At 45.9% G+C, this 24471-nt stretch overlaps 1 protein-coding gene across 10 annotated transcripts in view; it reads left to right on the forward strand.

The window, feature by feature from the left end:
• Strada (STE20 related adaptor alpha) overlaps nucleotides 1-24471 on the forward strand; it is a 32429-nt gene that overhangs the window by 6740 nt on the left and 1218 nt on the right. For 6 of the 10 annotated variants that reach the window (XM_038327131.2, XM_038327126.2, XM_042054977.1 and 3 more), the window contains 7 exons: nucleotides 13547-13649; nucleotides 13936-14057; nucleotides 15925-16033; nucleotides 16116-16239; nucleotides 19372-19543; nucleotides 19999-20103; nucleotides 24043-24284. In XM_038327131.2, coding sequence (XP_038183059.1) covers nucleotides 13547-13649; nucleotides 13936-14057; nucleotides 15925-16033; nucleotides 16116-16239; nucleotides 19372-19543; nucleotides 19999-20103; nucleotides 24043-24284 — 977 coding nt within the window. Of the gene's footprint in view, nucleotides 1-2197; nucleotides 2256-5697; nucleotides 5727-13546; nucleotides 13650-13935; nucleotides 14058-15924; nucleotides 16034-16115; nucleotides 16240-19371; nucleotides 19544-19998; nucleotides 20104-24042; nucleotides 24285-24471 lie in introns of all 10 variants that reach the window. The other 4 variants (XM_038327134.2, XM_038327135.2, XM_038327133.2 and 1 more) reach the window with 2 other exon arrangements.

Here is a 24471-nt window from a genome sequence, read left to right on the forward strand (position 1 = left end):
CTTACCAGATTGGCCGTAAGAATAAATATTAGACTGAGTTTCCTATAAATAAGCTGCAGTGACCTCACTAAAAGTGTCTTACAGTCCAGTGAGCTGGCCGAGCAGGGCCAAGGCCTTGATTCAAGCCCGATAGCCCGAGTTCTATCCCTGAGAACTCACATGGTGGAAGGAGAGATGAGTCCCACATGTTGTCCCTTCCCCAACAAAGTATGTTGCTTAAACAATTCTTAAAATATCCTCATCGAGCCGGGCGGGTGCACGCCTTTAATCCCATCAGAGGCAGGCGGATCTCTGAGTTCGAGGCCAGCCTGGTCTACAAGAGCTAGTTCCAGGATAGGCTCTAGAAACTACAGGGAAACCCTGTCTCGAAAAACAAAACAAAACAAAAAAAATCCTCATCGATTTTATCAAGTACTTAATTTTTAATGTGATGATTATTTAAAGATTTTAATCATTTTTAAATGATTAAATCTTATGTTATGAGAGATGGGTTTATCACTCTCAATATTATATGGTATAGTGCACAGAAGTTTTTATGTTAAATAGGGGAGGTGGTGTTTCTTTTTTAATTCAGAAAAAAATTGTCACAGAAAAGGACAAAGTGTAGTTTCAGTGCATAACATATAGCTTGTTTTTTTTAATTTATTTATTTATTATATATACAACATTCTGCCTTGATGTATGCCCGCACGCCAGAGGAGGGCGCCAGATCTCAGTACAGATGGTTGTGAGCCACCATGTGGTTGCTGGGAATTGAACTCAGGACCTCTGGAAGAGCAACCAGTGCTCTTAACCTCCGAGCCATCTCTCCAGCCCCAACATATAGCTTGTTTTAGGATGTTCTTTAATCTTCCCTTTCTTGTGTTTGTATGCGTAAAAACAAGTAACACTCTAACTTCAGCGTTAATTAAGAGGAAAAGGTAACCCTCTCCTCTGCCTGAACTCTGCTCCGTGGAAAGAATGCCTCTGTGCCAAACTTTTAACACCAGTCATGAAGTGAAACAGAATCTGGATTCCGTTGCTTTTAAATATGAGCCACATTCCTATTTTAACCTGGCCTGATTAAGGTGAAACCAGACTCCTGATTAGTATAATGGAAATTTAACACTCATCTGAAATGGAGGAGCGAGGTGTACATTGATTGCACTAGTTTAGTCCTGGTGAACTAGATAGAAAGTAAGTCTTCAGAAACCCTTGTAATGGCCTCTGTACCCATACTGGACATGTGTGGTACATGGATGTGACACCGAAAAGATGAGTGTGCCCTCTATGCAAGTCCGACATGCAATTAGAGAAAGGGGAAACAGGGTGGGGAAGGGGCAAGAAGAGGGTACTGGGCTATAAATATGATCAAGGTACATGATGTGCATGTGTGAAAATAAATAAGGAAATTCATCCTCCTGTACAATGAATAGATGTTATTAAAGAAGAAAAGAACTATGCATGGTGTAATCTCGTACTTGAGAAATCGAGGAAGGAGGATTAAAGAGTTTAAAGTCAGGCTAGTCTACAGAGAGAGACCCCGTCTCAAAAAGATAAAAACAAACAGAAGAAGAAAGCTTTGTAGATAAGAGAACATGGAATATGCTGAGTCTCATTTTATAAACTAATGGAGGCTTGTGAAGAATTCTTTTATTCTTGTTTTCTATGTGTTGAATTCCAGTAATACTTTTCAAATTGGCAATGATGATCCAGGACTTCTGTAAAGAATATCTATGAAAGTTGGGTGGTGGTGGTGCACACCTTTAATCCCAGCACTCAGGATGCAGAGGAAGGTGGATCTCTGTGAGTTCAAGGACAGCCTGGTCTACAGAGCAAGTTCCAGGACAGCCAGGGCTACACAGAGAAACCCTGTCTTGAAAAACAAAAACAAAAAAAGAGTATCTATGGAATTAACAGGATGGAACAAGTTTCTGTATAGGAGAGGAAAAAATACTCATTCTTGGGGACAGTTAGTTCCATGTATTTCCCCTCTGTAACATTTATGAACCAATCATGTTAGGTACAGAAGACCAGAGAAAGAAATGAATCTACTGTTTGTAGCCAATTTCAAAATCCTTTTCAACCTGTCCATGGACATGAGTCTGACTGTACTGCTTGTTTTTATATTTTTGTGGGGTTTTGTCTCTAAAGGCTGATAGCTACTGTGTTGTGGCTTGGAAGATATACTAATTCTCTTTGGGGTTTTCCTCTTTAGCGGTGGGTCTCGGAAAAGTTCATTGTTGAGGGCTTAAGAGATTTGGAACTATTTGGAGGTAAGTACAGTGTGGCTCTTCGCCATCATTTCAGGATAATTATCACTATTCTGCTGACTAATCAATTTGTAGAAGTTAGCAGTTTGAAAAGCAACTGTAAACTTTAGTTGTTCGAGTCACTGGCTTCCTCTTTAATCTGGTCTTTCCATGAAATCCGTGAATGAATCAAGCAATTGTCCTTGGCCAGTAGGTTTGCCCTTTGGGATTTAACAAGCGCAGACATTCCTGTTTGGCCCTTTCCAAAGTTAAGTCCTTTTGGAAATTATGATCTTAGTTCAGGTGGAAAAAAAATTTCTCTGTAAAAATAGTAGTGGTGGCTGGGCATGTTGGCACACACCTGTTTGCTGTCCCTGCACTTGGGGAGCCAAGGCAGTCATGGGTTTGAGGCCATCTTGCACTACATAAGGGAATTCAAGGGCAGATGGCAGACGTATAACAAGATCCTGTCTCTAAAAACCAAAAAGTAATTATAACAAAACAGTGTAGCCCCATTCATTGTTTCCAACTGTTATGATAGTCTAGGTGAAGAAACAGCAGTCCACAGCATCTACAAATAAACTGAAAACTCAAATGTATTAATTTCTAGATGGTACTATTAATTTATTTTCCTTAAAGAGTCTCACAGAAATTCTGGAGTAGTGGTGTTTAGAGACTTGGTCAAAGTGTTACATTTTAGGTAAAAGAAAAAATCACAGCCGGGCGGTGGTGGCGCACGCCTTTAATCCCAGCACTCGGGAGGCAGAGGCAGGCGGATCTCTGTGAGTTCGAGACCAGCCTGGTCTACAAGAGCTAGCTCCAGGACAGGCTCTAAAGCTGCAGAGAAACCCTGTCTCGAAAAAAAAAAAATCACAAAAAAAGATAGGCTCTTTTTGTTTTAATTAGAACCAATAAAAATTATTACAGTAGGAGCTGGAGAGATGGCTCAGTGGTTAAGAGCACTGGCAGCTCTTCCATAGGGTCTGAGTTCAACTTCCAGCACCCACATGGTGACTCACAACCATCTCTAGTGTGATCTGATGCTCTCTTCTGGCATAAAGTTGTACATGCGGAAAGAGCACTCATACATAAAATAAATCTTTAAAAAATTATTACAGATAAATAAATATAAAATTATTATAAACTAATAGAACCAAGAATAATTTTTGTTACTAGTCTCAGCTCCCTCTCATCATTAATGGGAATGAAATGCTCTAAAATTAAGCACTGTGGCTGATGAGATGCTTGTTTTGTCTGGAATCATGTAGAGGTGGCACAAGAACTAATCCCAGAGTTGTCCTCTGACCTCCATGTGTGCCATTACACATGTGCTCGCACACGCACTAATAACTTTTTATAGAAATTGATTTGCAAGTTCAATTGATAATGAGTCAGTCACAAATAGTGCAGACTATGTGACTGGAAAAAATGGATTCTCAGTTTCTGGCTGAGGGGGTGGTCTTTGGATATCTGGTCTTTGATGGGATTTTTTTTTTCTTGTTAGTTTTGAGATAGGGTCCCACTATGTAGCCTTGACTGGCCTCAAACTCATAGAGATCCCTGTCTCCACCTCCCGGGTGCCGGCATTAAAGGGATGGGCCACCATACCTAGCCTCTGGCTGTCTTGACAGCCTCTAGCCTGTGGTCTGAGGTGGGTAAAGTGTTGTTCTCTGCGTGTTCACAGCTCAGTGTAGACAGTATCTCCCAATCTTACACAGCTTGGAACTTGCCTTCTGTCAGCTGGAGTTCATGTAACCTCCCTGCCCTCCCTCCATGTGGCTTCTCACTTTCACTAACTACTGTAAGCAATTGCTTCTGGTATTTGTGTACCAGAAACTGCTGTCTGAGGAGAACCACTATTGCTTTGAGAAACCAAGGCCACATTACTCTTCCTCTGATTTTCTGTGGCAAGTAATGGGATACTTACTCAGTTACCCAATGAAAGGTGCTTTCCTTGGTGATTAAACTTCCCTCCTCTGATTTGCTCTAGTTTAAGGTACTTAAATTTTATGGTTTAAGATGTTTGAAAATGTATAACCAGCCCTGTACTTTACAGTGGAAGCCCTTTACTTTTTCTTCTGTGCTGAGCAGATGAGACCCAGAGCTTGTGGTTTGCAGGCAGGTCACTCCCACTGCTCTACACCTTGAGCCCCCATGTTACTGATTTTTATTACTTTTGAAGTTGGAAAGACTCAAGGGCACACACAGAGGATTTGTGAGCAGGAGGAGGTCACTTGGTTGTTCTGTGACTCGTCTGTTTCATTCCCAGCAGCTAATGCCCAAAGCCACCTCTGTACTCAGTTCAGAGTCAAACACCTCCGACTTTGAGAATTGAGCTGGGCAGCCGTCGGGTCCCTTAGATGTGTGCTACTGGGCTGAAAACACCATTTGCCCTAAAACAGACAAGCCTACCCACACCTGTAAAAGGCAGTCTAGTCTCTATACTCTTCTGAAGCGGCCGACCAGCCCTGTGACTTTAAAGTGAATTTTGGGCTTGACACAATGGGCCATGGCTGTAATCTCGGTACTCTGAGAGGCTGCAGCAGGAGGATTGCCACAAATTCCAGGCCAGCTTGAGATATAGCTAGATATTGTCTGAAAAAAGGCCTAACGAGCTGGGCGGTGGTGGCACATGCCTTTAATCCCAGCCCTCTGGAGGCAGAGGCAGCCTGATCTCTGAGTTCAAGGCCAGTCTGGTCTATGGGACAGGCTCCAAAGCTACTGAGAAACCCCGTCTCGAAAAACCAACCAACCAAACAAACAAAAAAGCCTAACGAGCCAAGTTCATATGGAGGAGAACCAGCTTCCACAGCTGTCTCCTGCTTTGAGCACACTTACAATAATAAATGCCAAAATTCTTTAAAATGGATGGAGAGATAGCTCAGCAGTTAAAAGCACTGGCTGCTCCTCTAAAGGACCCAGGTTCAATTCCCAGCACCCGTATGGCAGCCCACAATTGTCTGTAACTCCAGTTCCAGGAGCTCTGACACCCTCACATAAATATACATATAGGCAGAACACCAGTGTATATAAAATAAAAGTAAATAAATCATTTAAAATTTTTAAAAGTTTTTAAGGAAATTTAAAAAATACATGAGCTTGGGGCATGGGTGTGTAGTTCAGTGGTAGTTAGCTGACTGGCCTGAGTGGGGGTTAAAGAACCAAGGGCAGGGGAAAGTGGGATTCTGTTCACCAAGTACAGTGCTCAGAAGCAGGCCTGTGCACAGCAACAGTATGCTGATGGTAAGGAAATGTGTGCCCAGGGCGGTAGCTGTGGACGAGGCTCACATTCACGTGCAAGTCCCTTGAGGCTGCATGGGTCTCGCTGTGGCTCTGTAGTGTGCAGTGCTGTATGACTTAAGTGGATTGTTATTAACTGTAGTCCTAAGTGTGATAATTGCTGGTCTAAATGTGGGCGTGTCTTCTGCTAACAACAAAATGCCAACAATCAATTTCTCTACCCCAGAGCAGCCTCCGGGTGACACTCGGAGAAAAGTAAGTGGCTTTCTGGGCACTGGCTCGTGGTTGCTGCATGGAGTTGATGTCTTGTAGAGACTGCGTGTTTTGCTGGCTCTCGTGTTATGCTTCTGCTGTTCTGTCTTCTCAGCTTGATTTGTGGTACAATTTTAATTTTTCTTTTTTTACTTGTGATGATACTTCAGGTTTCGCCCTGGAAAGACTTTAGTGTGTGCTTTAAAGAGCAGAGATGTCCCAGCTGGGGATTCCAGCCTCCTCCCCTCCCAGGCCTCCTCATTTCCCACCCCTCCCTCGCCCTCTAAAATGAGTTCATTAGTTTGAAATTTCAGTTTTAGCAGTTGGTGCTTCTCACTTCCTCATCTGTAGACTGATACCAGTAAAATTCACTCGACTGAGAAAATGCAGATCTCTGGCTCATAAGTCAAGACCTATGTCTCTTACTGTAAAAACAAAACCAAAATTAAAAAGTACAAAACAGGCTGGGTGTGGTGGCACATACCACACCTGTCATCCTGGCTCTCAGAACCGAGGGTAGGGTGTAGCTCTGTATGTCAAACATGCAGAAGGCCCTGAGTGCCACCCTCAGTACCAAACAGAAGAGAGCAAACAACCAGAGTCAGGCGTGGTGGCACATACCTGTAGTCCCACCACTTGGAGGTTGAGGCAAGAGAATAGCAAGTTTAAAACCAGAGATGGCTCAGCTGGTAAAGGCATACATTGGGCAAGCCTGGCACCAGAATGAGAAACCAGCCTTAACCCCTATAAAGGTGGGAGGAAAAAACTGACCACACACGTACGCATTCCTGCTCATGAAGAGAAAACTGACTACCACACACGTCCACATTCCTGCTCATGTGCACATGCAATTGGGGAAAAATATTTAAAACTCAACCTCTCTTCCCCACCCCCGCAAAAAAAAAAACAAAACAAAAAAACAAAAAACCATACAAGACAGATAGATACAAGTTTTTTTTTTTTTTTTTTTTTTTGGTTTTTCGAGACTGGTTTTCTCTGTAGCTTTGGAGCTTGTCCTGGAACTAGCTCTTGTAGACCAGGCTGGTCTTGAACCAGATTTTTTTTTTAAACTGGCAAAAGCTGCAAGACTCTTGCTGTCTTCCCCCTCCGCTTGTGCTTTACTTTCCCTAAGTAACTAGCACCAGATGTGCACAGTGCACCACACTGTTTGGAAATGTGAATCATGGTCTTACAAAAAGAGAGCACAGCGGCTGGGCAGACTGGCACTCGCCTATGGGCCCAGCACTCCGGAGGCTGAGGCGGGAAGATTACCAGTTTGAGGTCAACCAGGGTTTGTTCACGAGTGAGACCCTGAGAACAGGGAGAGATAAAAACAGAACCTTCCCTTAGCAGACCCCTTTTCCTGTGGGCAAGCCCAAGGCTGAGTGAAGGTGGTGGTGCTTAGATTAGTTCTGACTGCATTTACACCGTCTCCCAGGAGTGCCTGTCCGTCAGGCCCATGTGTTTTCATTCAGGAGACAAATAAAATTCAAAAAAATTAAAAATTGCATTAAATTTTTTTTTGAAAAACCTTTAAGATCTGATTCTTTTTCAGAAAAAAATACTAATGACATGTTTTTTTATATGCTCATAGCTGCTGGTGTTCTAGCAAAAACTGTCCTGGGTGAAACCTGTAGAAAGTTGAATGTGTTCATTTGGTGCTGTATCATACTGTCTTATGCTTTATTGGATTTTGTTTTAAATAATGCTACTGGCTTATGGTTATGTGGTTATTTTTAGTTGTCAATGGCTTATGTGTTTTTAAAATGCTTCAAAATAAATAAAATGTTTTTTAATGTTGTGGGGACCTAAACAAACAAACAAAAACAAAACAAAACAAAAAAACAGAATTTCCTTGAGTAATTTGAGATTCCAGGTTACAGTGGTATAACTATGCTAGGCTGTTTAGTGAGCTAAAATTCCATCCCTTTGCTCTAAACAGACTTATAATCTGGAAGACTTTAATGAGCTCCGGTCTTCTGTCACAGCTGATTCTTCAGCCCTGGCTGACAGAACCTCAAATTCTTAATTCCAAAAGCACATGAACAGCCCCATAGTCTTGGCTTACTCCTGAAACTTCACAAGCCAGCCCTCCATCATCGCCCACTCTCAGCGTTGGCTTCCAGGTTCCCGCAACAGCTCAGTGAGCTATGAGCGCTCAGCAGCTTTTCCAGCCCCAAATTCCCCCCAATCCTTCCCAGCCTTCCCAGCAGACCTGGCCGTTCTGACACCTCAGTGCCCACGTGCAGATGCATGCGCCGCTGTCTTAGTGTGTTCTCTGTTGCTGTGGTAACACCATGACCGAAAGGAACTCATTTAGCTTACGTATTCGGAGTCCCAGCCCACTGAGGGAAGTCAAGGCAGGAACTTGAACTTTAGGAGTCTGGAAGGAAGAACTGAAGCTGATGCCACGGATGACCGCTGCTTATTGGCTTTTTCTCTATGGCTTACTCAGACTGCCTTCTTAAACCACTGATGACCACCTGCCCAAGGGTGGAGCCACCCACAGTGGGCTGGGACCTCTCACATCAGCCATTAATCAAGAAGATACTCTACAGACGTGCCTACAGGCAATCTAGTGGAGGCTTCTTCACAACTGAGGTTTCTCACTTCCAGAGAAATCTAGCTGGGTCAAGTTGACAGAAAACTAGCCAGGACACCCCCTTTCTTGTGTCAGCAGCAGACCAGACCTCTCAGGAATCCTTCTGCATTTTAATCCGTCTATGGAAGCCAGTTCAGATGTGTAATTCACTTCAGGTCTGTTAGAGGAGTGTAGACGTGTAGCTGTGCAGGGGACCTAGGGGGACTGATTATATAGTGTGACCAATCCTGTTCCCCAGGAACACAAGACTGTCCCTCTCTTTCCTGCTTTGTTTGCGTCCTATGAAAACTGGCCGCTGACTCTGGCATAGCCACGAGTGGAAGCCTTGTTTTACAGTGGTTTGTGGTGAGTCAGGCAGAACCATGTAGAAGCCGCAGCAGCCTCTAGACTAGTTCATCCCCTGAAGCGCCACGTTCCAGCACCTAAAAGACTGATTGCTAAAGGTCGCACTTTAAGGTCATTTTCTGTACAACTAGATCATGGAAGTATCTGTCAGGTTCCTATGTAAGCAGTTCATTGAGGCCTTCCCTGCGTGTGTGCAACAAGAAATGCCATAGTTGGAGCTCACTAGGTAGTGTGTCTTGTATGCCTCCCTGCCGGGAAGTAGGACACAGGTAATAAATTTCCATTTGTAGATTTCTACAGAGTTATTTAAAATACATATAATAAAAAAGTACACATAACAAATATTTTACTCTGAGGACTCAATTGTTCTTCTTCATCTCTTTTTCAAACTAGAGAAAGTTTAAGAAGTTTGGAAATGAGAGACAGCTTTAAACAGTTACTTCTCATTAGGGCCATAATAAGTTACTCGCTTAAAAAAAAGTAACGTGCTGGGCTGTGGTGGCGCACGCCTTTTATCCAGCACTCAGGAGGCAGAGACAGGCAGATATCTTTAAGTTCAAGGCCAGCCTGGTCTACAGAGCGAGTTCCATGACTGGCTCCAAAGCTGCAGAGAAACTCTGTCTCAAAAACAAGAACAACAAAGAAGTAATGCTTGATTGCCCGCAGGTGTCAGGCTCTAGTAAAGGTGCTGCAGGACCAGTGTATCTCTTTGAGCCCGATTTCCAGAGGGATTGCCATTCACCCTACTCATTCTCATTGGAAGGTTGCAGAAAGCTTCCTGAGTTCCTACTTTGCTTTTATAATTTTCCAGTTATTCCTGGTTATTACTGCTGCTATGACAGCAGTGAGGATGACAGTCTGTAGCGCATTTCTAGTGGAGTTGACAGGAAATAGATGACTCAGGTTTAGCAGTGACTTCTGTGAGGAACGTAAAGCAAGTAGCGAAGTCAAGTGATGGGAGCCTACTCTGCTTTGCTGGCAGGGTCATCTCTGAAGTATTTGAGACCTAAATGATAAGAAGACAGTGATGAGAAAAAAGATGGGCATGTGTGTACTTGCTGTAAAACAGGTGTGGTGGGGGCAGCCTCAGCTACACAGAGTTTGAGGCTAGCCTGAGCTGTATAACACTATTTCAAAACCAAAACAACAAAAAAATGGGGATGGAAGTTGTAGCCAAGTAGGAGTTAAAGGGACTGGAGAGATGGCTCAAAGGTTAAAGAATACTTGCTGTTTTTGTAGAGACCCAGGTTCATTTTTCAGCACCCATGTGGTGACTTCAAAACCATTTGTAACTTTGGTTCTGGGTGATCTGACTCCCTCTTCTGGCCACTACAGGTATTGCACACACGTGGTGCGCTTGCATGTGTGTAGACAAAACACACATTGTTTTAGTTTGCTTTCTATCGCGATGATAAACACCACAACCAAAAGCAGCCTGGGAAGGAGAGAGCGTATTTCATCCTGCAGCTTGTAGCTCATCACTGAGGGAAATTAAGGCAGGAAGGCAGGAACCAGAGGCAGACATTGCTCCCAACAATATTTTTTCTTAAGCTCCCACAGGACAACCCATTAAGGGCTAAGTATTCAGTGGCTTTTCCAGCTCAAAGTTCTAAACTCCATCCACAGTCCTTTCTAAACAACATGGCCAGGTCTCTCCAGCAATACCCCATGAACCTGGTACCGGTATTGCTGTGGTAAATTCACGACCAAAAGCCATGTAAGGAAGAAACTTGGGATTTATTTCAATTTACAGCCTTGTCTCCCTGAGGGAAGTCAGGGCAGGACCCTGGAGGTAGGAACTGAAGAGTTCTGCTGACTGGCTTGCTCTCCATGGCTTGCTCAGCCTGCTTTCTTTAGGGCTACTGCCCAGGGGTAGCACCATCCACAGAGGGCTGGGCCCTCCCACAACAACCATTAACCAACAAAATGCCTTGGACTTGCCTGCAGTCAATCTGATGGAGCCATCTTCTCAACTCAGCCAGTTTTCTCAACTGAGATTTGCTTTTGCCAGATGACTTCAGCTTGCGTCAAGCTGAACAAAAAAACAAACCAGGACACAAAATAAAGATAAATTTTAAAAAAAGTGTTACAGGTGAGATGATTGGTACAGGTTCACTAAGAGCAGAGACATGCTTGTTGCCTGGGGAGAGTGACTGGGGAAATGAGGAAAGTGAGGTGGGCAGGAACCCAGCCTGTGGGCACTCGCAGTCCAGAGCAGGGAGCCAGATCTCACAGCAACCCACCGGGCCTCCTGTGAACCAGACACAGCAAGCAAGATTATTCAAGAGGACTGGCAGTGTGGCTCAGTAGGGAGAGGCCCTTGCTGTGCAGACCCAGTGTCCTGACTCCAGTCCCCAGTTCTCCCAGTTAAAGGTGGAGGGAGAGAACTGCCTGCGCAGAGATGCTCTCTGACCTCCAAAGCAGTACGCTTGCACACCTACATGAGTGTATTATATACACACAATAATAACAATGACATGAACACAATTAAAAACCATGCAGGACTGAGAGTGTGGTGTGAATAGCGCAGTTGCCTGGGAAGCAATATGTCATTGTCTCATAAAGTTGGCTGGATGTGGTCTGTAACCTGGTAATTCTTTCTGGTCAGGAGACGTAGACATGTTTTGTAGTAGTTCATCCTAGCAGAGCTGGGTAAGAACTCAGTCTCATCAGTGTCGGCATGGATGACTTGAGATGTAGTCCTGGAAGGACTATTATACAACAGTGAAAGTCAGTGAACTATAACTGAATAGAATATTATGGCCGAGGCTTAGAGCAGAAAAGATGTATTAAAAAGCTGGGTGATACATGCCTTTAATCCCAGCACTCAAGGTAGAGGCAAGTGGATCTCTGTGAGTTCAAGGCCAGCCTGATCCAAAAACTGAGTTCTAAGACAGCCAGAGCTGTTACACAGAGAGACTCTGTCTCAAAGGAAAAAACAAAACAAAACACAAAAAAGGGATTAAATTGAAAATAGACTTTATTAAAAGGGATCCATTTTGCTCAACTAGAGCCCTCCTAGTCCCTCCCTCCCTCCCTCCCTCCCTCCCTTCCTCCCTCTTATTTTGTTTGTTTTTTGGGATGGCGTTGCACTGTGTAGCTTGGCTGTCCTGGAACTCATTCTGTAGATCAGGCTGGCCTCAAGCTCACAGAGATCTTTCAGCCTTTGCTGTGCTGGGATCAAAGGAGTGTGCCACTACACCCAGCTTTTAGTGTCACTCTTAAGTACAAGGCAGGGCCACTTGGCCTTTTTATGGAGCGAGGCATTAGTAGTAGTTCTAAACCAGATGTACTCAGTCAGCAACAAGACATTTTCCCTGGCAGAAGCCTGCATCTTGTCTGTGTCATATAAGCACATTCTCATTATTTAGCAAATTGTTTACCTCCTTGGTCTACACTTCCGTTATTGAAAGAGCATTAGCATGGTGGTGTACTCCTTAATCTCAGCACTTGGAAGGCAGAGGCAGGGAGATAGCCATATATTCCAGGCCAGGCCCTAGCACTCAGGAGTTCAAAGGCAGGCAAATTCTAAGATCAAGGCCAGCTGGTTTACAAAGACCTTGTCTTTAAAAAAAAAAAAGTATCAGTTGTGAGCTGCCATGTGGGGGCTGGGAATTGAACCCAGGTCCTCTGGAAGAACAGCCAGTGCTCTTAACCACTGAGCCTTATCTCCAGCCCTGAAGAGTATATTTAAATAGGATGCCAAGCACAATGTTTTTGTGGCGTCTCTGCTGTCATATTCTTGACTCTCCACCTTGTCTGAACATTTTCAACTTTTACCATTAATGCTGAGTCAAGAGCCATTTGCGCATTGACAACAGTTTCTTCCTGAATAGGAAGGCCAGGTTTGTTGTATTTTGTTCAGCTTTTTGAGGCAGGGTCTCCTGTATCCAAAACTGGCCTGGAGCTCCTGATCCTCCTGCCTCCACCTCCTGAATGCTAGGATTACAGGCATGCTCCATCACACTTGACTTGAGGCCAGGCTTATGACTGGTATACAGCATAGGCCTCAGATTTCTGCATTCCAGCTAGACACACATGAAGGGAGGTTTAAGGGGAGAAAAATCTACTTTCCAAGTCATTTGAATGCATTTGGGTCTAGAAGGAAAGGAGGCCTGTGAAAGCTGCCCTTCTGTGTGCTGTTTTGCTTCCCACATTCAGCAATGCTGGCCACCTTTCTTCAGGACTTCAAAGGCTAGAGGTGTCCACATCCTCAGTGGCTGGTACCCAGCTTCATCCTCTGCCTGAGGAGACAGGGACCCAGGAGCTGACCATGCAGACTCTGGGCCTGTAGCTGAGGGAGTCAGTTACTCTCCCATCTCGTGGGGACATCAGGAATGACTAGCCTGGACTCGGCTAAAGGAATGGGGCTCCTCTAGCAGTGTTCCTCTAGTACAGTGTTTGCAACCTTCCTAATGATGTCACCCTTTAATACAGCTCCTCATGATTACCAAACATAAAATTATTTTCGTTGCTACTTTATAACTGTAATCTTGCTACTGTTCTGAATTGCAATGTAAATATCCGATATGCAGGATGTCTGATATATAACCCCCCCATTGGGTCATGACCCACTGGTAGAGAACCGCTGCTCTAGAACAGGATTATAGGTCTGACCATTTAGAACCTTGCAGTTTGCCACCTTAAAAATTGGACCCCAATGCAGCAGAAAACTGGAAATCATGTATTTCTCTAACCCTGGCTTTTTTTTCATGCTTTTCTCCACCAAGAACTGGGTAGACTTTAGCAGTCGGTCACTGGAGGGGTCAGACAGAGTGGCAGGTGACCGGGACAGTTGTCCTCATTTGTACTGCATTTGTTACCACCTCTGCCCCACCCCCATTTTCTCAGTTAACCTCTTCCTCTTTTTCCTTAGGCCAATGAGGCGAGCTCGGAGTCCATAGCATCCCTCTCTAAACCGGAGAACATGGGCAGCTTTCTGCCAGAGGGCGGGTGTTATGAGCTGCTCACCATCATAGGTAATTCCCAGGGGCATGCTCACTTTCCTGCCACAGCTCCTCAGCTAGCTGCACGGATTTGTGGTGACAGTGGGCTTCTGTGGGTTTCTTGTGCCAAGGATGGGAAGACATCATTTCTAGGAGGCCATGGACCACTACGATGATGGGCTGAAAAGGACTGATGGGAAAACCAAGAAATGTCAGCTATATTCTAACTAGAATTTTCTGCTGAAATTGAGTCTCTTTTCTTTAGAGTAGATAAATCTTTGTGGCTGTCTTTGTTTAAGTCATTTGTCTTTTCTTTTAGGTAAAGGATTTGAGGACTTAATGACAGTGAATTTAGCCAGATACAAACCAACAGGAGAATATGTGACAGTACGAAGGATCAACCTAGAAGCTTGTTCCAATGAGATGGTGACATTCTTGCAGGTAATAAAGTGTAGGTGTGACCCCTGGAGGGTGGGCTCCCAGTTACACAGTAATCTCATTTCGTTCCTCTAGAAGTTGCTTTAGGCGGGCCATGTGTTCAGAAGTCAGGAGGCAGCAGCGAAGGGTCTTTCGTATTTGACACTGTCCATCAGGCTGTGGTGATGCTCAGCCCAGATGTCCCCTCTTATTTCAACATTTCTCTTTGCCTTGTTCTGCATTATTCAGAGAGACAGGCAAACACAGCAGTGTAGGCGGCAGAGGTACTCAGTCCCAGGATGTCTTGTCCACAAGCAGGGCCACCTGCTCTGTCATCAGTGACCATCAGTGCATCATGTTTGCTGCAGATGCCTTTCGATTTGATAAGCACAGAGTCTCCCTCTTGCTAAACTGGTGTAGGAACCAAGTGGGGTGAGACTCCTCGTGGTCCTATGATACCAGTGTGCACAGTGCCCAGCGCAGTGTGGACTCAGGGCTATGTGCAGCTCCTGCATCTCATATGTAGTGTGTTCCTTAAGAGATGCTTACCTAACTATGTTGTTCAAGTTCCTCTGTTCATAGCTGCTAGATGGGGCCAGTCTAGCTTAGTTATTTGTAGGGAAAAACTTAATTTATTCCAGAACATGTTTGCCCATATGATTTTTTTTTTTGAATTTTATTCTCTGAAACAATAAACAGGCAAAAGGAACTGCCCACATGGTCTTAATTTAGGTAATAAAGGCCAGGAACCTGAAATTTCTGCATTTTTTGTTTTGTTTTTAATTTCTTTGAAGATAGGGTCTCCCATTCCAGCTGCTCTAGAACTCACATTGCACAGGCCAGCCTCAAACTCAACAGTCCTCCTATCCAACTTTCTAAGCCATTGGTTCTCAACCTGTGGGTCACGACCCCTTAGGGGGTCACATATCAGATGTTTACATTACAGTTCATAACAGTAGCAGAATTACAGTTATGAAGTAGCAATGAAATAATTTTTTGGTTGGGGTTGCCATGATATGAGGAGCTGTGTTAAAGGTCTCAGCATCAGGAAGGTTGAGAACTGCTGCTCAGAGCACTGGTCCTGGCTCTTCTGAGGTTCCTTTGAACTTTTTTTTTAATAAAATGTTTCATACACCTGTTTCTGGGGAAGGGGACCCCAGTCAAGGTGCTCGGAAATGTCTCTGTATTCCATAGTTTCATTTGTCCATTAGTTCAGTCAACTCTTACACTTTGATGTATATAGTATTTGTTTTTAGATAGCATCTCACTGTTACTCAGCCTGCCCTCAAACTTATAGTCCTCCTGCCTCAGCACCCTGGCTGGGATTGTACTCTTGTTTTATTTTTTTTTAAATATTTATTTATTATGTATACAATAGTCTGTCTGTGTGTGTGTCTGCAGGCCAGAAGAGGGCGCCAGACCCCATTACAGATGGTTGTGAGCCACCATGTGGTTGCTGGGGATTGAACTCAGGACCTTTGGAAGAGCAGGCAATGCTCTTAACCGCTGAGCCATCTCTCCAGCCCCTGTACTCTTGTTTTAGAAAGAAGTGTAAGCCTTGATCTGGGATTAGGCGAATCACTTCCCAAGTCTTTAGCCACTGCTGTATTTTGGTCATCTCTGAGGTGGCTGACTCTCACTGTGTTGACAGCAGTGACCCTGCATGGTGAAGGGTTACTTTTTGAGTTTCGTGAGTGTTGGTGGATGGCAGAGCCACCCAAAGGCCCGAGTGGGCAAATCAGGTGACTTTCCCCAGGCACGGTGGGCCTTCCTACACTGGAAGGACTCTGAGGAGAGCATCCAGAAGACACTAGGTCTCCACACTATCCCACTGCCATCTTCACGTTGAATACCATTCGTGACCCTGACCCAGCTTTGCCGTTGCTTTCAGGGGGAGCTTCATGTCTCTAAACTCTTCAGCCATCCCAATATAGTGCCATATCGAGCCACCTTCATCTCAGACAATGAGCTGTGGGTCGTCACATCATTCATGGCATATGGTGAGTGGGAAGGGTTCTAGGACACCTGGCAGTTCCTTCTGTGCCATTTTCTTTCTCCTGTCACCCTTGGCATCCTTTTCAGGTTCTGCAAAGGATCTCATTGGCACACACTTCATGGACGGCATGAATGAACTGGCGATTGCATACATCCTGCAGGGGGTGCTGAAGGCCTTGGACTACATCCACCACATGGGCTATGTGCACAGGTATGTTCCCAGCCACTTCACCCTTTCCCAGTGAAGGTGGAGTTCGGAATCAAGGATCTGGATTCTGAGCTTGCCACTCAGGAGACAGTCATTAGTCCCCTTGATCTTTATTGTGTGACAGATAAATCTACTGTGGATCACTGTCCCCTGACCCCTGACCCCTGCCTTACTCCTATGTGCCTCAGAGCAGGCCCATGGCCAACCCAAAGACAGATTGCTTAGTGGTTTTGTCAGGAAAACCAGCTCGTAGTGGGGGAAGACAGTGGAACTGGAGCTCTCCTTCCACTTCATTGATTCCAGGGATCAAACTGAGGTTTGGCAGCAAGTGCCTTTACCCACTGAGCCATGTCACCAGCCCCACACTGCAGACTTACGTCGAAGGCAGTGTGAGGGACAGTTTTGGGACCTACATAACAAGAACTAGACGTTTAAAAGCATAAAAGAAGAAAATGATAAGTATGCTTAGATCGGCTTTAAAGATCTCTGTCTCCTAAATGACACGGTGTACAGAGTAATGTGTGCAGAGTGGCAGGCGCTAGCTTTGCTGAAACCCACATGAGCAACAAGGAGATTGGGTAGAACAGTGGAGAACATCAGGGTGGCAGGATGGGAAGTTACAGCCGAGCCCTAGCGATCAGAGAACTGCAGATGAAAACATGATGTCACATTGTATGAATAACTGGTGGTGGTTAGGAGGCTGGATAGAATCCAGTGCAGCCAGTCAGGGGCATGGACAGAGGCTCGTATCAGCTCTGGCTATATGCCATCAGTGGACCCGCATGCTGACATCACCTGCCACATGCTGACATCACCTGCCACATGCTGACATCACCTGCCTCATGCTGACGTCTGCCGCATGCTGACATCTGCTGCATGCTGACATCTGCTGCATGCTGACATCACCTGCTGCGTGCTGACTGCTGTTAGATTTGTACTGAGTAGAAGTATCTTGAGTGTCTGTCCCTGGATAATGGAATGGTAGGTCCCTTGAAGTCAGCACTGAGTGAGAAAGGAGTGAATTGCTTAACAGAAAGGATTAGATAAATTTAAACCACACCCATGCACTTCTCAAGAACAGAAAGTAAAAGTATTAGGAGCAGATCTGAGTTCAAGGCCAGCCTGGTCTACATAGTGAGTTCCGGGACAGCCAGAGCTACATAGAGAAACCCTGTCTCAAAAGCAAACAGATAAAAATCATTGGTCTATCTTATATGCCTGTAAGAGGCAGATATCAGGGCTGGAGAGATGGCTCAGCAGTTGAGAGCATTGCCTGCTCTTCCAGAGGACCTGAGTTCAATTCCCAGCAACCACATGGTGGCTCACAACCATCTGTAATGAGGCCTGGTACCCTCTTCAGGCATGCACATAGACAGAATATTGTATACATAATAAATAAATAAATATTTTTGTAAAAAAAAGAGGCAGATATCAGAGCATTCAGTCTTTGGGGCCAGCCTAGATTACATAATCAGTTCCAGGATGGCTGGGCCCATCCACCATAACATAGTCAACATGCTAGGGGCCACACTGTTAAATAAAACTGACTCTTCCTCCCCCAGAAGCCACCAACCTCTCAGTTAAGGGCGGAGGTTCTTGAGCCCCTTTCTCTCGAAATGCTAGAATGCTGACTGGCTCAGTATTCTTGGGTCCTGTGCAGGCAGCCACACCTTCTGTGAGGTCATGAGTACAGTGGTCAGGTTGTGTCCAGAGGGCACACTGTTTTGGTCAGGTCTTCCCCACCTTTGACTCTTTTTTTTTTTTTTTTTTTTTTTTTTTTTTTTTTTTGGTTTTTCAAGACAGGGTTTCACTGTAACTTTGGACCCTGTCCTGGAACTAGCTCTTATAGCCTAGGTTGGTCTCGAACTCACAGAGATCCACCTGCCTCTGCCTCCGAGTGCTGGGATTAAAGGCGTTCACCACCACTGCCTGGCTTCACCTCTGGCGCTTACCATCTTAACATCCCTTTCTTTGCAATGGTCCTGGAGCCCTGGTGAGAGGAGAGTGACACAGATGTCCCTAGACACTCACTAACTGCACTTTGACCAGCTGTCAGTTTTGCCATTAGTCATCGTCCATGACAAAGAAACATCTCTGATGAGGCTTGAGAGCTGCACTAATCTGCGGATATAAAGATACAAATTTAGAGGGCATTTTGGTTCTAGGCACATAGTAAGTTTTAAAATATAATAACATAGGGGCTAGAGAGATGGCTTAGCAGTTAAGAACACACACCACTCTTGCAGAGGACTCAGCACCCACATTGGGTGGCTCACAGTTGTCTGTAATTCCAGCTCCAAGGGCTCTGACAGCGCGGGCACATATGCACATAGCCACTCCCACACAACTCACATAAATAAGCCTTTAAGCTGGAGAGACAGCTCAGCGGTTATGAGAGTCTACTAATTCTGCAGAAGACTTGAGTTTGGCTCCCAGCTCTACATTGGTATCTCTCTACTGCCTACAACTCCAGCTCCAGGGATCTGATACAGTCTTCTAGCCTTCTTGTGCACATATACACCCACAGACAGACACATGTGCTCATGATTAAAAATAAAAAGAAACCTTTTTTGTTTGTTTATTTAAATCAAATGGCTGGGTATGGTGGCACACACCTTTAATCCCAGTACTCTGAAGGCAGAAGTAGGTGAATCTCTATAAGTTCAAGGCCAGCCTGGTATACAGAGTGGGTTTCAGGACAGTCAGGATTACAGAGAGAACCCTGACTGAAAACCCAGAACAAACAAATCTAATGGCGGGCTGGAGAGATGGCTTGGAGGTTAAGAGCACTGGCTGCTCTTCCAGAAGTCCTGAGTTCAATTTCCAGCAATCACATCGTGGCTCACAACCATCTGTAATGAGATCTAGTGCCCTCTTCTGGCACGGAGACATACATGCTGGCAGAACACTGTACATAATAAATAAATCTTAAAAAAGAAAATGTAATGGTGCATGAATGGGGCATGTTACTTTCTTGTTTTCAGGTATGTTTGAAAATATTCATAAACACCTTTATGTATGTATGAGTTACACTTATATGCATGTGATATGGGTGAGAGCTGACCAGGTCTAATATTTGGAGACTGCAGATTTGTAGCATCAGGACCGCGTGACACTGTCTTCACCTCCCTGCAGGAGTGTCAAGGCCAGCCACATTCTGATTTCTACGGATGGGAAGGTCTACCTGTCCGGTCTACGCAGCAACCTCAGCATGATCAGCCATGGGCAGCGGCAGCGTGCAGTCCATGATTTTCCAAAATACAGTGTCAAGGTCCTGCCGTGGCTCAGCCCAGAAGTTCTCCAGCAGGTCTGTGTCCTTGGGCCAAGGATCCCCTTTCTCCCACCCAATCATAATTCCCTAAGGAAGCCCAGGAATTTGCTGGGATGGGGCTTCTCCCTGTTTCTTCTGGTAGAGTGAGAGGTTCTGGAGGGACGAGCCCCTGTTGGCCAGGTGTGCCGCAGCACCCAATCCTGGCAGCTGTGGATGTGTGGGGTCCCCAACCTGACCCTAGTGTCTGCCTCAGGGACACTTAGCACCCTAAAGATAGAGAACATTCTGGAAATATTTGGTGCTCTGGATCTCTGTGCATAGCAGGCACACCCATGCAAGTGTGCCTGCTCATTTTGCAGCAGCGCTAGACATTGGCTCTTCTCACACAGCAGTTCCCTGCAGTGGAAGGTGAGGAGCGTGGTCAGTGTCCGGTCCTGAATGCGAGCAGGGCTGCAAATGGAGTCACCTGTGCTTTTTTTCTTCCAACTTAGAATCTTCAGGGTTATGATGCCAAGTCTGATATCTACAGTGTGGGGATCACAGCGTGTGAACTAGCTAATGGCCATGTCCCCTTCAAGGATATGCCTGCCACTCAGGTGAGCCTGCAGACTAGTGCTCCCTTCCTTCTCAGCTGCCTGCCTTCCACAGATGCCCACTGCTTCCTGCCACACTGGGACACTGACTGTGGTTACTAATATGTTAGAGTCAGTCTTTTTGCTTCAAGAAGTTTCCCACCCGCTTGGTGGAGGGCACTTGTGCAATTCTTTGTTCCCTTCTCTGGTGCTGAATGTTGTGGTCGCCAAGCCCAACCCATGGGGTGGGGCGAGTAGGGCAGGCAGAGAGAGGCCACATCACACTGGACACTACATGGCTCTTCAGACTGTGAATGGCACTGAACAATTCTGTTATGCTTTGTTTTGTGGAATAGCCTCTTCCGTAGTTCAGGCTAGTATCAAATTTAGAGCAATCCTCCTGCCTCACTTTCCAAGTTTTGTATTTATAGGCATGAACCATCATGCCTAGCTAAGCTGCCCGTCCTTATAAACTCATTAGGTTTGTTGTCTTCCTTCCTAAGAACAACTAGATGATCAGTGTCCGGTTTCAAATTCTCAGGCATCTCTGAGAACTGTGCCACTGTACTCTGGCACACACTTTTAGAACCTGCATTCTGAGTCCAGCTTATGCTCACACCCCTGCCATGCCTGCCTGTAGGCCACGGCCAGTGGTGTGGCCTGCTCTTAGACAGACAGACCCACAGAAGAAACTTGTCCAGGCCTGTCACACACAGGAAACGGAGTTGGGATCGTCTGGGCAAGTGTCACCTGAATCTTCAGGAACAAGACCTAGAACTAGGAGGAGGCAAGAGCCTGAGCAGGCCTCCCCCTCAGGCTCACAGATCGCTCACCTTGGGGTCGCAGGGTGAAGCTAGAGAATGGCTGAGTCAGCTACCTTGAGCAGAGACCAAAGGAACTTCTAGGTGGTGATAATACTTTGTCTAATACTTAAAAAAAAATTGTGTGCACACACACGCGCACACACACACACGTTATGTATGCATGGTTGCCATGGTTGCCTAAGGAGTTGAGAAGAGGGCATCAGAGCTCCTGGGACTGGAGTCAGACAGTGGAGAGCAACCCAGCATGGATGCCAGGAACCAAGCTCAGGTTCTCAGTAAGAGCAGCAAGCTTTCTTTACTGAGTCCTCTTTCCAGCCCCTGATCTAACCTTAAAAGCTAATAGCAGTTGACCATATAAAGAGCAGGAACAGGCCAGGCAGTAGTGCGCATGCCTTTAATCCCAGCACTTGGGAGGTAGAAGCAGTTGGATCTCTGTGAGTTCAAGGCCAGCCTGGTCTACAGAGTGAGTTCCAGGATAGCAAGGGCTATGTAGAGAAACCCTGTCTCACAAAACCAAATTAAAAAAAAAAAAAAAAAAAAAAGGAAGAATGAGAGCAGGAACAGAAGCCTACCCTTGACGGAAGTATAGCTCAGTGGTAGGGTATACCTGGCTTTTTCTTTGGACTACCAACCAGCTCCCACATCATACATGACACAGAGACTTATTAGGTATGAATGCTTGGTCTTAGTTAGCTCTTATTTTAATCTGTTTCTCTTTATCTGCATTTTGCTCTGGGGCTTTTTACCTTTTTGTGTGTCCTACTCTGTGTCTGCTGACTGGCGTCTTCTGTTTCTCCTTCGTTCTCTCTTCCTAGAGTTTTCCTCCTACTTATTCTTTGTCCACCAGCCTGCTTAGTTTTTCTCTGCCTGTTCAGCTCTTTATTAGACCAGTCAGGTGCTTTAGGGAGGCACAGTGAAACAGCAGCACATCTTTACATAATTAGACAAATGTAGCACAAGCAAATGTAACGCCTTTACATAGTTAACAAAGGCAGCAGAAGCTAATGTAGCTCACCTTCCCATAGTTAAAGTAATACTCCGCAACGTAAACAAATGTAGCACATCTTTACATAGTTAAAGTAATATTCCCCCACGGCAGAGTGCTTGCCTAGGATATCATGAGTCCTGACCAGTTTCCAGCAATATACATACGTGTGCTAACAAGGAACTAGATCTGGGCACAGAGCAGAATTGTAAGCAACTGGGTCCAGGCATCTCGGGGGCTGCTGGGGATGAGGCTGGAGAAGGAAGCAAAAGCATACCCTGTGTGATCACTAGGGTCTTTGGTTCATGTCCCAAATAGGGAAGTGCCGGAGATACACATAGGGGTGATGGCAGCAGATTATCTGACCATCTGTCTATCTGAAAGGCGACTCAGATCTATCCATCCTTGATTTTAGCTTAATTTAGCTCTGATAGACTAATTAGGGTGTGGAGCATACGTATAAGAAATGTGTGCTGGCCGGGCGGTGGTGGCGCACGCCTTTAATCCCAGCACTCGGGAGGCAGAGGCAGGCGGATCTCTGTGAGTTCGAGACCAGCCTGGTCTACAAGAGCTAGCTCCAGGACAGGTTCTAAAGCTGCAGAGGAACCCTGTCTCGGAAAAAAAAAAAAAAGAAATGTGTGCTGAGCAGTGGTTGGCTCATGCCTTTAATCCCAGCACTTGGGAGGCAGAGGCAGGTGCATCTCTGAGTTCGAGGCCAGCCTGGTCTATAGAGGAGAGCCAGAGCTACACAGAGAAACCGTATCTCAAAAAGGAAGGAAGGAAGGAAGGAAGGAAGGAAGGAAGGAAGGAAGGAAGGAAGGAAGGAAGGAAAGAGAAATGTGTAAGAAAAATAATTAACAGGATCTGCTCAAGAAGGAATAACATGGTTAGTGTGAGCCTAGTTAGTTTGGGCCTAGTTAGTGTGCGCCTGGTTAGTGTGAGCCTAGTTAGTGTGGACCTAGTTAGTATGGACCTAGTTAGTTTGAGCTAGTTAGTTAAAACCCAGTTAGTATAAACTTAGTGTGAACCTAGTTAGTGGTTCAGGTCCAGAAGCAACATTGTCCAATAAAACGTTTTGCCATAATGGAAGTGTCTGTCCCTGCAGTTTCTGCAGTAAGGGAGCCACTGGCCACTTGGTACAGTGATCACTTAAAATGTGGCCACAGAGATGGAGAGATTGAATTTAAGGCTAACTTAAATAGTAACGTTGTTAGAGGCTCCCATATTAGCACAATCCCAGAGACAGCTCCAAGTTCTGTTTGGGGTGCTCAGGATGTTCCTGGGGTCACATAAAAAGGCAGCTGCCTTCAAGGTGTGGCTGGTTTTGCATGTACCAAGCTTGAAGGCTTTGAAAACAGCCTCCCAGGTGGGGTCTGCCCAGATGCAGCATGCCCATCAGCCCAGGTGCTGTGCTGCAGATGCCACATTGTGGACTCCACTGGACCCATCTGGGCCTGGCAGAGTGGTGCTGGGCTTCACAGAGGGATGTCGCTCCACCGCTGCGCTAAAGAGAGGGCTCTATAGTCAGAGGAGTTCCATGTCTTGTCAAGGGCAAGAGGAAGCTGGGCTCTTCAGTCCAGCCCTGGTGGAGGGCACTTGTAGCCCCTCCTCCCAGCTGCCTTCACTGCCAGCCAGTGGCCAGTGTTCCTTTGCAAAAGCCAGCTTTACATGACGTCTGAGGGTGTTCACTGCTGTGGTGGAACACCATGACCACACTTCCAGGAAACAGCCCATCACTGAGGGAAGGCAGGCCAGGAGCCTGGAGGCAGGAACTGAAGCAGAGGCTATGAGGAATGCTATATTTATTGGCTTGTTCAGCCTGCTTTCTTATAGAACCCACCACTCGCAATGGGCTGGACCCTCCCCCATCAGCCACTAATTTAAAAATGCCCAGTGGGCTGGAGAAATGGCTCTGGTTAAAAGCACTCCCTGCTCTTCCAGAGGGTCTAGGTTCAATTCCCACTGTCCACATGGCGGCTCATGACTGTAATTCCAGTCTTAAGAGAAAATGCCCTCTGAGGCTCCCTTCTCTCAGAGGACTCTTGTTAGTGTCAAATTGTCATAACCCTACCCAGCCCCAGCTTTGATCTTCACTCCCAGAGATCCCATTTGTTCAGGGAGTGAGGGCACAACCCAGATCTGTCTCTTCACCAGATGCTGCTAGAGAAGCTGAATGGCACAGTGCCCTGCCTCCTGGACACCAGCACCATCCCAGCCGAGGAGCTGACCATGAGCCCCTCACGTTCCATTGCCAACCCTTGCCTGAACGACAGCCTGGCCACTAGCAGCCTCCGGCCTTCCAACGGTGACTCGCCTTCCCACCCGTACCACCGAACCTTCTCCCCCCACTTCCACCACTTTGTGGAGCAGTGCCTTCAGCGCAGCCCTGACGCAAGGTACTCTGCTGGCCCTCAGCTGAGTTTCCGGGGATGGGGAGCTTGGTGTTTACACCCAGCAGGGAGGCCGGCTCTTAGGTAGAGATCTGGATTCCCAGAGGAGTGTGTGGCTCCACAGCAAGAAGAACCAGCTTTCTGCTAAGAAGCCAGCCTGGGTGGCTTTGGGTGGTAGCTGTTGGGAGAGCTG

This window comes from Arvicola amphibius, chromosome 4, assembly GCF_903992535.2.
Source record: "Arvicola amphibius chromosome 4, mArvAmp1.2, whole genome shotgun sequence".
In the NCBI taxonomy this organism is placed as follows: Eukaryota; Metazoa; Chordata; class Mammalia; order Rodentia; family Cricetidae; genus Arvicola; species Arvicola amphibius.